This window comes from Limanda limanda, chromosome 6 (assembly GCF_963576545.1).
Source record: "Limanda limanda chromosome 6, fLimLim1.1, whole genome shotgun sequence".
Lineage (NCBI taxonomy): Eukaryota > Metazoa > Chordata > Actinopteri > Pleuronectiformes > Pleuronectidae > Limanda > Limanda limanda.
Genome location: NC_083641.1, coordinates 16,394,536 through 16,406,992, shown reverse-complemented (window position 1 = coordinate 16,406,992; position 12,457 = coordinate 16,394,536). Strand labels below are relative to the sequence as shown.

The 12,457-nt window shown below is 41.2% G+C and overlaps 2 protein-coding genes across 2 annotated transcripts; one reads left to right on the top strand and one right to left on the bottom strand.

Annotated features, from left to right (window-relative positions):
* The first annotated feature begins 1,105 nt into the window (after positions 1-1,105).
* Positions 1,106-4,785, top strand: psph (phosphoserine phosphatase). The gene is made up of 6 exons (XM_061072989.1): positions 1,106-1,135; positions 2,588-2,731; positions 2,829-2,963; positions 3,701-3,846; positions 4,047-4,195; positions 4,318-4,785. Exons 2-6 carry the CDS (start codon positions 2,592-2,594, stop codon positions 4,426-4,428), a joined length of 681 nt encoding a protein of 226 aa, XP_060928972.1. The 5' UTR covers positions 1,106-1,135; positions 2,588-2,591; the 3' UTR covers positions 4,429-4,785.
* A 63-nt stretch (positions 4,786-4,848) lies between these two features.
* Positions 4,849-11,585, bottom strand: nipsnap2 (nipsnap homolog 2). Its single transcript, XM_061072988.1, has 10 exons — positions 11,492-11,585; positions 10,738-10,877; positions 10,612-10,657; positions 10,138-10,232; positions 9,750-9,820; positions 9,533-9,673; positions 8,297-8,328; positions 6,421-6,515; positions 6,057-6,140; positions 4,849-5,869 (listed from the first exon to the last, which is right to left on the bottom strand). The coding sequence occupies exons 1-10, from the start codon at positions 11,581-11,583 to the stop codon at positions 5,805-5,807; spliced, it is 861 nt and encodes a 286-aa protein (XP_060928971.1). The 5' UTR covers positions 11,584-11,585; the 3' UTR covers positions 4,849-5,804.
* Between the last annotated feature and the right edge of the window lie 872 nt (positions 11,586-12,457).

Sequence of the window (12,457 nt, the reverse complement as noted above, 5' to 3'; positions counted from 1 at the left end):
CCATTTTAAATCATTGGTGAAACCCCCAACACCAGCTGGAGATCTACTTTAAAAATAAGTTTTTGTAATGATACAAGATAAAAGCAACACTGCTGAGGCACAAACCCTGTTATTAACATCCCGCTCAGGTGATCTGATCACAAGGGCACAGGAATGTGGCCTCATTGCCACAGACTTGTTCTCAGACCAACTCCTGACGTGGTCTCCATGAGCAGATCTCAGAGTGTGACCTCGAAGTGTCTTGGTTGTGATCACGTCATGTATTTGGAGCTGTGGTGTGGTGGTGGAGTCACTCGGGGTCGATGTAAAAACCAGATTAGAAAAGGGTGTGGAAAGCTTTGTGTTGGCAACACAAATGTGGATCTGGACCACATAGAAGGAACGGTCACTTTGCTGACATCATCTGGCATGCTTCAGTTTATTAATAATACAACATGATAATAAGATAAAGAACATACATCTTTATACCTTCAGCACAAATCTAAACACAAAACAATTTTTTTAAACAATCAACACCAGTTCAAAATCAGGCATTAAAAGGCATTACAATTCATTAAAAGGCCTTCTTTTACAACAGGTTTTAAGCGACAGGTAACTGGCAAATATAATCTCCTTAGGCTAGGAATGAACCAAATGTATTAAAAGTCTAATATTATTCTTTCAATCTTTTGAAATAAAGATGAGACCAATTTGGAACCCGTTTAAATCGACATGGTACATCTCAAGGGGTTTATCCTCTATGGTTTGTCCCATGACAATACATTTTTTACTAAATGGACCCCCCCTAGTGATGATTTGGACTTGGCAGAAATGACGCACTTGGTCATGACTCATTAGCATACAGAGCGGGGAGGTGAACAACAATTCAGTTCCTCTTTCGAAGTGACGTCATCGGAGCTGCTCCCCTGTGATTGGCAGATGTTGACACCAAATACAAACTTATTGAACATTATGAAGATGAATGAATGAATGAATGGACTGTTCCTGTTGCTATGGAGCCGGCTCAGCGGGTAGTGGGCGGCCCCACAGCAGCGGCTCTGTGATTGGTCAGCGCCCGGTGAGTCCATTGAACGCGGAGTGGTTGGTGAATCCTGCTGCAGCTGCTGTTTGGACCGGATCGACTCTGCTCTTCCCGGTAAGTGACAGCGGGAAACCGGGGGATATGTACCGTAAAGTAATCCGGTGTGTTAGTGTGACGCTGCGGAGTGATTCCTGACGCTCGACACGGAAAGAGAAGGCGTTAAAAGCGGCTGGAAGCAGAACACGACACGCGGAAGGTTACAGTCGTTTGTTCACGCAACTTTACACAGGCTTCTTCTGCATCTGGCGATTAACATAACACACCGGTGCACTTGGTTTAATCACCGGGACACACCGTCTCCTCCCGGGGACGGTGTGTGGTCTCCGGGGGACCGGGTCTCCTGCACCGCGCTGCGCATCGGGTGATGCAACACGGGCAGAGGATGTCCATCACCCTCCTCCTGTAGGGTGGGTTTGTGCAGGCTGCTGCTTTATGTAACGCAATTTAGTCACACCTCACCGGGCCAAGGACACGTGTTTGGTCCCGGGATCACACACTGTCGGTATTTCACCCAATGGACGAGTTTGCTGCGCCACTGGATTGAAGACATCCACTGCGCACAAGACTTTAGTTACACAATGAAGTCCATCAGGATCCGGGGGAAGAAAAACTACAGAGCTCCTCCTCACCTCTGCAGCTTTAGAGATCATAACTATTAGATTGCAGCAGGACTGCTTGACATATAGTATTGAAGTTATCCTCCAAAATGTTTACCCTCATCAATGCTGCTAAAACCATTATCCTGATGATGTTTTCCTACACTTGAACTTCTATTGCACTTCTGTCCGTCCTGGGAGAGGGACCCCTCACATGTGGCTCTCTCTGAGGTTTCTACGTATTTTTACCCTGTTAAAAAGTTCTTTAGTAGTTTTCCTTACTCTTGCTGAGGGTTAAGGACAGATGATGTCAGACCATTTAAAGCCATATGAGATAAAATTGTGATTTGTGAATATGGGCTATACAAATAAAATTTGATTGATTGATTGATTGATAGATTATCTCTCAGGTATGTGTCCCTAAGGTGACTTCCCAATGCTGCCACACCATAATGTTTTTATTTGGAAACAATCATTTAAAATGCATTCAAAGTTTTGTCCAACAAACTTTTGTGGGGAGCTCAGAGAAACGAAGGTGTTCTTCTTTCATACTGTCGTGTTTTTCCAGATTTGGAAAGATTACTCGAAAATTGTACTTAAGTTCAAGTAGCAGTAATAAAAATGGGGAATTACATTAAAAAAGTAGTGGTAGCCGTCAAATAGTTGAATTTACAAAATTGGCCAAATTAGATAAAAATCTGCTTTGCAATGTTAAAGAAAGTGAAATAGTTTTATGCTTTTATCTAAAAAGAAAACATCTGACAGAGATGAAGTAGTAGTAGTAAAGGGTAAACAATATCCCTTTGAAGACAGAAGGTCAAGCTATGCTGGCAGACTCGTCAATCCAGTTGAGCTGCTGCTGCTGTTTTTGAGTGTGTCATTTCAGATATACATTTTGTTTTCCTCCCAGCAAGATGACGTCAATTTCCCAAACGAAGGAACTGTTCAGGAGAGCAGATGCTGTGTGTTTCGATGTGGACAGCACAGTCATCAAAGAGGAGGGCATCGATGAACTCGCCAAATTCTGTGGTGTTGGAGATGCCGTCACTGAGATGTATGTATAGAAATGCTGTCAACATTCCATGTCTTCACTTGATATTACTGCGTTGGTTCTGGATGTGAAGCCATCCTGTGTTGCGCTCACATTTCAGGACTCGGAAAGCAATGGGCGGCTCATTGACGTTTAAAACGGCCTTGACTGAGCGTCTCTCCATCATCCGATGTTCCAGAGAGCAAGTGAACAAGCTGATAACAGACCACCCACCTCAGCTCACACCAGGCATCAGGTGAGGGGGATTGTTCTTTATTTTTAAGTTATGTCAGTCAGTCAGTGGGGTTTGTATTCCACTGAAGTACTGGTATGTGCATACAACATGCATGACGGGGTTTCCCATGTGTTTATCATTACACGCCTTTCCGGTCTCCACAAAGCTGCCCAAGTACTCACACTGACTGGAAAACGTTTGCAAGCACGGTTTGTTCACAAAACTGCTCACCCAGAGTTTATAGTTGAGGCTTCTAGGCCAAAATCATAGACTTTATGTAAAGATACACAATGCACCTCCACTTCCTCCTTCTATACAGCAACGAAGCAAAATGTCCCCGATACAAACGCTGCCATCTCGTGCCGATGACGTGCTCTGGAGCCAGAGTCTGAAGTACCAATCAGAGTATGGGCACAGTATCGATACATATCACGTATCGTATAATTACATAAACGTTTCACCTCGTTTTTTAAAGCATCAAATAACTCATTGAAACTAACAGGAACAATGTGCACTTGCAGCCACCAGGAGGTGATAGAGACACTTGGATTTCACTTTTGAGGAGTCGTCCAGTTTGTCTGTATGTGCAGTCTGTCGTCTAAATTAGATTTAGACTTGTCTGTAACCCACAAATAAAAATAATAAAAAAAACCTTGCAACCTATTTACACTGCTTCAACGAAATCTACTGTGATGAGACAGTTTTTATATATGTTCATACATTTGATTGATGCTAAATGTCCATTTGTCTTTACCCAGGGAGCTGGTGAACGATCTGCACCAGCGCAACATAAAGGTGTTCCTCGTTTCAGGAGGATTCCGCTGCATCGTGGAACACGTGGCCACTCAGCTCAACATTCCTCTGCAGCACGTCTATGCAAACAGGCTCAAGTTCTACTTCAACGGTATATTTGACTCTCCCTTCTTACTGGAGTGGACCAGTTTGTTTTTTTAACAAGTCTAGGGAAACAATTCAGTGCTCGCTCTATGAATGGAATGAAGAGGCTTGATGATATAAAAAACAGACTTTTCCTTCATCTCAAGTGTCTCTTGTCATCTTGTTCTTGGACATAAACCTCTACTTGTGCATCCTGTGTGTTTACAGGAGAGTATGCTGGTTTTGATGAGAGTCAGCCCACAGCTGAGAGCGGTGGAAAGGGGAAGGTCATCAACCTATTGAAGGAACAATACGGCTTCAAGACCGTGGTGATGATCGGGGATGGAGCCACCGATCTTGAGGCCTGCCCTCCTGCTGTAAGTGCTGTTCAAGTGTGCATACATGTAAATCTTTGACATGTTGTTTGTGTATTTTTGAAACAATTTGAGTATATTGGGAGGGGCAGTGTGATCACAATATTATTTCCCTCTGCCCTCAGAGTGCATTTATTGGATTTGGCGGGAACGTCACCAGGCCGCAGGTGAAGGAGAGGTGTTCGTGGTACGTGACCAGTTTCGGGGAGCTCCTAAAAGAACTGGAGAAGATTTAAAGATTCGAAAATGAACTGTTATTTCATTTTAACATTTCAGATTTGCAAATCTGATGGTTTTATCCAGTGCACAAAGTTACTCACACTCTCAATAGGTTTTTTTTATAATAAATGGATATGTTCACGTCAGTGAGACCAGTTTTACCTTCATGGAGATATTGCCTTATTGATTTTTATACTAGGAGACACTACAAGAATAACCAAGCACTGTGTGTGGAATGTTACGATGAAGACTTTAGTGTTAAGCACTTTTTGCATTAAAGCCTTTAGTTAAGCTAATACAACTCCTGTACATTATGTCAATGTGCAATGAGCGCTAGAGATGTTTTAATTATGTATGGATTCTAAGAGCTGTAACCAGACATGTCTATGACTGTGATGACGTCAGTCCCGTTAAAGAAAAAACATGCTGTCAAAGAATTGAATTGGTTTGAATTTATTTAATCTGTGTTGGTGTTGCTCTCCTTCCTTCTACATTGTTCCCTATGAACCAAAAACACAAGGAAAAACTGCTTCCTTTCAGTTCAATAAAACTTTGATATCACAGTTTGCAGCAATATGATTGGCCCCTCGACCAATGATAGATAATGTTTGTTGTCAGGATTTATTATAACACGATAAATATTTTTGCCTCATGACAACATGTTGAGATTAAAAACAGGTTTTAAAACCAGGCATGCTGTCGTCTCAAGAAAGAAAAGTGGGAGCCAAAGTTACAAACACGGCACCATGAAACAACAATATAACCATGACGGGGAACTTAGGAACATCTAGAAAAAGCAACTGAAAGGTGTTAGATGTATAATAGACCTCAGTTTTACATTTTATTCATCATATCAGCTTCAACCATAAACGATTTCCATGGATATACAGAGGTTTTCCCCCAAGAGCATGGCTTACATGGAAGTGCCCCTTCCACAGCACACTTATAGATAATATAAGAATTCCAAATTGATATTAAATAAATAAACGGCCACTGCACCATGCAGTGAGCTTCAGCCGCGCCATCTGGTCTCCCACACCAGACAGCTGCTCGCCTTCAAGTAACTTTGGTTGGTTCTAAACTTAAATGAGCACGAGACGTCGGACATAACCATCAGGAGGTTAATTCAATTTACTTATTCTGCTCCAGAGCCGAAAGAAAAGAAGCTGTGCGCGGTCATGTGCTGTTAAATGGTTTGGGCGTTTTTTTATTCCCAAATATAGGGCAGGCATTGTAGCCTCCTTTGACCTGATGACATCTTGAAGTAAAAGGGAAGGGACATTATCTGGCAGCACCGACAGGAGGGGGAAACAACCGTGATAGTGAAGCTCTGGATGGATGTTGACATTCGAAAGGGTTCCACTTGTTTTCAGCTTCCAGCTCGCTGCTCATTTCACTGCAGTGGGGAAGCCTTTGTCGGGATCATAATCCTGGAATCCATGTGCTGAATGAGCGGAACTGGAGAAACGTGGAACACAAATGATTTAGTCTATTGGATATTGATCAGGTTCAGCAGGGTTGAACAGAAACAAAAGCTCAGAATGTTGTTAGTCTAGACAAATGACTTGCACACCTAAAATAAAGTTTACGACAACAAGTTTTCATCACCACTTTGTGTTCGGAACAGGATTTTATTTCCTCTCACCTGTGTAGTACACCACCTCGTCCCAGCCCTCCTGCTGCCAGGCAGAGTTCCTCGTGTTTTCTCTGGACTGAAGGTCTTTGTAGGCTGAGGTCAACAAATCACACATGTTTTCTTATTATAGTAAACAGAGTCAATGGGCTATTTTACCAGATTTATGGCTATAAATAGTGATTTCCATTATTTCCTAACATGATTAAAAGATTAATCATTCACAATATAAAAACATATAGCTGGAGAGTGGGTGGCAGCAGAATGTACATATATACACAGGGAGACATTAATAAGTAATTGGGAAGTAGGATTGTGGATTTTCCCTTTTATCCTTGACACTATTATTCTGCATAAAGCTGGTATTTGACCGTACCCCATAGGTGATGAACCATGTAGAGATTCCCGATCTGAGAGAAAAACCCTCCCACAGCTTCACTGTTGTGCTGGCGGTATCCAATGGCCCGGGCCCTGCAGACAAGAACAACTCCAGTTAAGACCCAGGCCAAAAAACACCAAGGCTTCATCTGGGAAAACACAACCTGCCACCAAACATAAGATACTTGACCAGTCTTCAAACCAGGATTTCAACATCATGTCTGAATTTACTCTGGACTGTTTTTAATTTACACAAGTGGATTCAGTTGGTTTTTGTTAACGTAAGACAGACGACAATTCTGTGCCAAAGCTGTGATTATTCATCCGATCATAAGATGTGATGACATAACTCACTGAATGTATGTTTATGGAGCTTTACACTTGACATGTGTGTCATGAACAGACTCGGTGAGGGGGGTGGGGGTAATTAAAATACATTCAGTTTTTACCCAAAGCAAACAGGCACTTTTTAAATCATAATCACTGTTTGGATATGAAACTATACAGCCTCAATACTTCAACTATACAGCCTCAGCCTCACTAATAACATTGAAATTACCGTAAGTTGATTTACTGGCATTAACGGCATAATGACAGAGGTTTGTTCAAATAAAGCTTGGTTAAAGTAAACATATACAAAACCAGAAAAGATGGAAGAATAAGGATACACTTATGGAACAGGTTTACATTCATTTGAAGTATTTTATCAAAGATATTTTCCCCCATGAACATTTTTAAATCACTCGTTAGGTTTTCCTCTGTGTGTTTTTTTGTCTGTTAGTTAGCAGATTTCCATGAAAACTTGGTGGAACGATGAGACCTGGGCGAAGAAAGAACCCATAGAATTTTTGGTGACGAGTTGATTGAGTGGACGTATTGGTTCGATATTCTATATGAGACAGGATGATTTAAACATATTCACTCATTTCCCAGGGAATGATTCATGGATCTATGATGAAAATAATCTTGCACCTTTGGGGGACTGATATTTATGAGTACGTGAAGTAGAATTCAAATCTGGATCTAGTCAATTTAAATATGGGTTCATAAGGGGACTGTTGAGCCTCACGAATCCTCAAAGCAGAAAAGATGATAGATAGATAGATAAATTGATGCACATGAGGATTGGGAATCACCACAAATCTGTTAACTGGAAAAAGACATAGAAGATTTTAAAGTACAAGTTCCAGTAACTTCAAAGGCGTTTCTAGCAGCCCAAAACACTCTGTGAGATTTAATCCATCACAGTCTGTTACGCCTTAAAAAAACTGGTCAGACCACTGCAGAGTTTATAGAAAAAATCTGTTGAAACGTACAACATGTGCACAGAGCTCACGTCTTCATTTGAAATCAATTACAATCAACTGAGTTGCACAAACTGATAAATGTTGACCTGTTGGCTCGGTCAGACCTGGAGTTTCAGATTCATTATAAACAACAATTATGGACACACACTGGTCGTCTATAGCAATGGATCCCAAACTAGGAACTGCCACATTTGTCACAAAGATAAAATAATAGTTGATTAAGATAAAATGATGCTAATTTCAGACAAAGCATCCCATAGCAGTCGTAGTCATAGCATCGGCTGCAGCAGGTTGATTTATAGCACAACAGGACACATTACAACATCAGCACAGAGGTACTTTATTATTAATCAAACTAGCTTTAAGCAATACCCGCTGGTAACCCCAGGTCTATATATTATTACACTTCAACTGAATCTTTGTTAGAGGGCGTGACATTACAGCTGTAAATAGGTTCCTCTCTGTGGAATAGATCTTATTAACGACAGTGTGATGAGGAAGGTTTCGTGAGGTGCGATTCTTCTGTAACCACAGTTCAGTGAATGAAATGAATCCAGGCTAACTTACCAGTAATTACCCCACTCGATCATGGTTCCTGGCTGCAGGGGAGAAAACGGGATTCTTCATTACAATTAACAACATTAAGAATACAAGGTTTTGCAAACTACAACTTGATATCACACGTTGGTCTTCATCCCACGGTTAACGTAAGGGTATAAATGAATGGTAAACTCATAGCCCAGGTATTTTTTGTCTTTGTGAAGATAATCTGCCATAACAATTACACCCAAAGGCTTCTTCAATAACTCTCTGATGCTTAAGACAACAAACGGCGTCACTGTGATGCAATGTCAGTACGTGATGAGGGATAACAGCTTACATTCATCACATGTCGCAAGCAGCTCTGATCTACACAGTTTTGTCTTTCGGATTAGAAAGAACGACTTAATCTGCAGCTGGAGGAGTGTGTATCATGCAGTGTGCATGAGTAAGAATCATGTGCCGCTGGATTACCAGTTCCAACAGAGGACAAGAGATGATATAAATTGTTTATATAAATTCTCAAGTGACCCAGTTCAAAATAGTGCATGTCTTGTAACTGCTGAAGACACAGTGGCAAACCATGTCATACAGTATGTCTGTTAGCGGGGTGGTAAGTTAGAGAGTCACAATAGTACCGGGAGAGCTTTGGGTTTTAAGTGGAAAAATGTGAGTGAGGTAAGTGAAAGAGTAATGTTCTCCTTTTCTGCAACCACTGCTGGGCAGGTGACCTTTAGCCCTGAGGCCCCATCTCGTGCAGCGAAGCTGCTTAGAAGTGAGAAAAACATCTGAACCAGCAGTGTTGTATGTTGTTGAAAGGCAAATTTGAGATTATTGGCTTACGTGGCTAAAACTGGAATACTCATATGGATGTAGCAACTTGTACTGAGTTAATCGCTTTTTTTTTTTTTTTTAAGTGTTGGATTTGTCAAAAAGTATACGAAAGCATACACATCCAAACTAGATAAGTACTCGGCCAGTGCTGGAGTCAGGAAAACATAGAGGAGAGGTAAATGTCCACACACCAGTTGATGCTCCCACAAACTACTGAGACGTTTACGGGCACAGGTTCTTCTTAATAATAATAATAAAAATACTAAAAATGTTACTTGGGGGATAATGAAAGGTCTCTGGCAGATATTTCTTGACTTCAAAGCCAAGGAATGTACCAAGTCAGACGTTACACATGACTTAGTTCATAAATCTGTAGCTGCCATCAGCAGCACTGCCAATGAGAAGATTAAAGCCGGCTACATCACTCACCCTGAGCTGGTAGGACCTGAGCTCATAGATGTTGGGGCCCTCTCTGGGTACAGGCTCATTCCAGAAGCTGAACTCCAACAGGAGCTGGTTCCTGCGAGACAACAGCATCTTACCCCGCTCCTTCCTGTACGCTGTGAACTTCTGCCAATGGAAGGACACTTCAATAAGCTTTACTTCAAATCCTGGCAGTACGACTAAAGAATTAAGGAGACTTTACCTCGTTCTGTCTGAGCTTGTTCATCACTTCTGTCAGAGCTGGGTATCCTCCTCTGTAACGCCACAGATGAACTGTGGAAATAGAATAGACCATAGATCCAAAATCACTATAACTAGAGAAAAACATATTGATAAAGCATAATTGATTATGAACAGGATCATTTATGATAGTAAAACATTACCCAAGCCCTCAGATTAAATGAAAATGAAATACTGACTTTGGAAAACAGCTCAGAGAAGCTTGATAGCTTCTATAGGTTTTAAGCTGATATAAGCTGAAAAACTGATTTCTGATAAAATGTTTTATTTTGTGACAGATGTATTGCATGTAGCATGTCCTGCTCTGTTGTGCTGCAGATGTGTGTATGTGGTTATAATAGTAATCGTACCAGCCTGATCCTGTTCTCCATACCAGGTATTCCAGGTTCCCACCAGCTCACAGGGGTAGTACTTATCAGCATGGATGGAGGGCAACACTTCCTCACTGTGATGACAGACAAATTAATTTAATAGCACTCTAAATAAATAGTAAAATATCTGCATTCAAGTCTCCTGAAGTAGTAATTTTCAAATCCAATTGGCAATGACATGTTTTCTGGTCTAAGAAGTGTTTCAAGTCCCACATTTTGTGCCTAACTAGAACTCAGCAGCCTCAAGGCCTCTTAGCTATGGGCACAGTTGGTCTGTGAAGGTCTGATCACCAAACAGGAATAGACTGCTCTCTACTATTTATACACAACACTGTACTTATGTTGTCCTGGTCTCACACTACTACTCCTTCTAAATCTGTCGGCACATCTTCTGCTGAACTACAGGGTATGAACAGAATACTGATTCCGACATTTATGTGAAACAACGCTCACCAGAGTTTGTTGTAGGAGTCCAGGCACTCAGGCTTCACATTGTGGACTGAAAAAGAACATAGACATTAGACAAAACAATCTCCTTTTCCTTGCGGTTTGAGTCCAACAGCAGAAAAGGCAACTTACACTGAATTTTGTAGAGGTTACTCTCCTCATTTTTGGTCAGCAGGTTGGCGTGTGCATCTTTCCTCGGATCCACTTTCCTCACGAACAGAGATTTAAACCAGCTGTCCTGTCCGCTCCTGCTGTCTGATGCCGAGAAGCCCCTGCAAACACACACAAGTAGTGTGTCATTATGGTATACAATCACTCCGGTGGCCGAAATTCCATCTTTGATAGCAGATGCAACACCTTTAAATAGTGCTTTATTGGTTATAAACACTGTAACAGTGCAGGTTTACAGCTGCTGGATGGAAACAGAGCCTGGTTGTGACATGTCAGCTCCTCTAGTGCACACAATACAAACACAATTGTGCTAATGTAAGTGAAACACAGCAGCTATACAGCATGACACACAGCGTGGTGTATTTATAGCATGTAACAGAGGACACACACACACGAGCAAAACACGTTATTACATTGACCTTGAGCCCCGGAGCTGCTCAGAAACAAAAAGTGACAGAGACTTGTGTTGTTTCCCCCCCACCTGCAAACTCATAGTGGGTCGATGTGAAATGTTCCCGAACAAACAACGTTACAGTGTGAAGTTACAGCTGAAGGCCACCGAGGTCTGGCTAGCAGATAACAACAGATAACACACACTAGCTTCCCCGCAGCCAATTCACACACCCACTAATAAACACACACACACACACACACACACAGACACACACACACACAGAGATAAACAGTGAACCCTGCACACTGACGACCGCCCCACCTGGTCCACAGGACGAGCTGTCCGGCCGGGCGGGCCCTGCCTGCGGCCCGGGACAAGCCTCCGCCGACTCTCTGAAGGACTCCGGTCGCCATCTTCCCCTGTCAATAAACAGGAAGGACGCTGTTCTCATGTCCGTCCAGCAGGTGGTGCTGCAGCCCCGCAGCGCTCACAGCTGAACACCAGGAAGCCGGTTGTTGTTTTTTATCTAGTGACGATGTGGAAAATACATCGATAATAAAAACACTTAATTTATTTAGCGAAATTATTCACTGAAACACTCCACTTTATTCACTCAAATAATCCACGTGATCCACTTAAATTATTTACTTAATTTTTCACTTCATTCACATGAAAAATTCACCTAATTATTCACAAAATGTTTCACTTATTATTAACTTTTTTAAAAAAAATTAGAAATGTTGCAGTCTTTGTTTTTGAATAATGTTCTTCTAATGGCTCCACACATTTTTTTTCTGCTCAAGCAGTAACTATATTTATACCTGAGACAGTTCAGCTGTGGATTGGATGGATGGAAACTAAAAAAAAAAGATATCTCTTGCTAATTGGCCACCAGGTCACACTACATGTTCATAGATATTAACAAAGCAAACGGTTATGTTTTATCCAAACCACTTCAATGTGGAAGATACATAGCATGGACAATAAAGACCAAAACACTTCATTTACACAGTCAAAAATAAAATGTTTTATATACATAATTTATTTAGAAATTATGATTTTATCGTTTTCTAAATATACATGTAATGATACTTCATAGATACAGATCTATACAACGGTTCAAGTTCAACATTTTTATAAGGGAGAAACTGAAGAATATGATGTCAACCCATTTTTTGTATCACCAAGTTATCATATTCCTTCCTTTTAGACACTACATTCTGAAATAAAACCAATAAAACCATAATTTTTGTAAAAGACTTAATGTTTTCCAAAGGTTAATGTAAG

Bases quoted from the DNA above. Each gene is read 5' to 3' on its own strand.
- psph (XM_061072989.1), top strand. From the start codon at position 2,592: ATGACGTCAATTTCCCAAACGAAGGAACTGTTCAGGAGAGCAGATGCT. The intron at 2,732-2,828 runs GTATGTATAGAA...CTCACATTTCAG, and splicing joins GGAGATGCCGTCACTGAGAT to GACTCGGAAAGCAATGGGCG. The intron at 4,196-4,317 runs GTAAGTGCTGTT...CTCTGCCCTCAG, and splicing joins TTGAGGCCTGCCCTCCTGCT to AGTGCATTTATTGGATTTGG.
- nipsnap2 (XM_061072988.1), bottom strand. From the start codon at position 11,583: ATGGCGACCGGAGTCCTTCAGAGAGTCGGCGGAGGCTTGTCCCGGGCC. The intron at 10,878-11,491 runs GTGGGGCGGTCG...GTGTGTTTGCAG, and splicing joins CAGCTCGTCCTGTGGACCAG to GGGCTTCTCGGCATCAGACA. The intron at 10,233-10,611 runs GTGAGCGTTGTT...CTGTCATCACAG, and splicing joins GACTCCTACAACAAACTCTG to TGAGGAAGTGTTGCCCTCCA.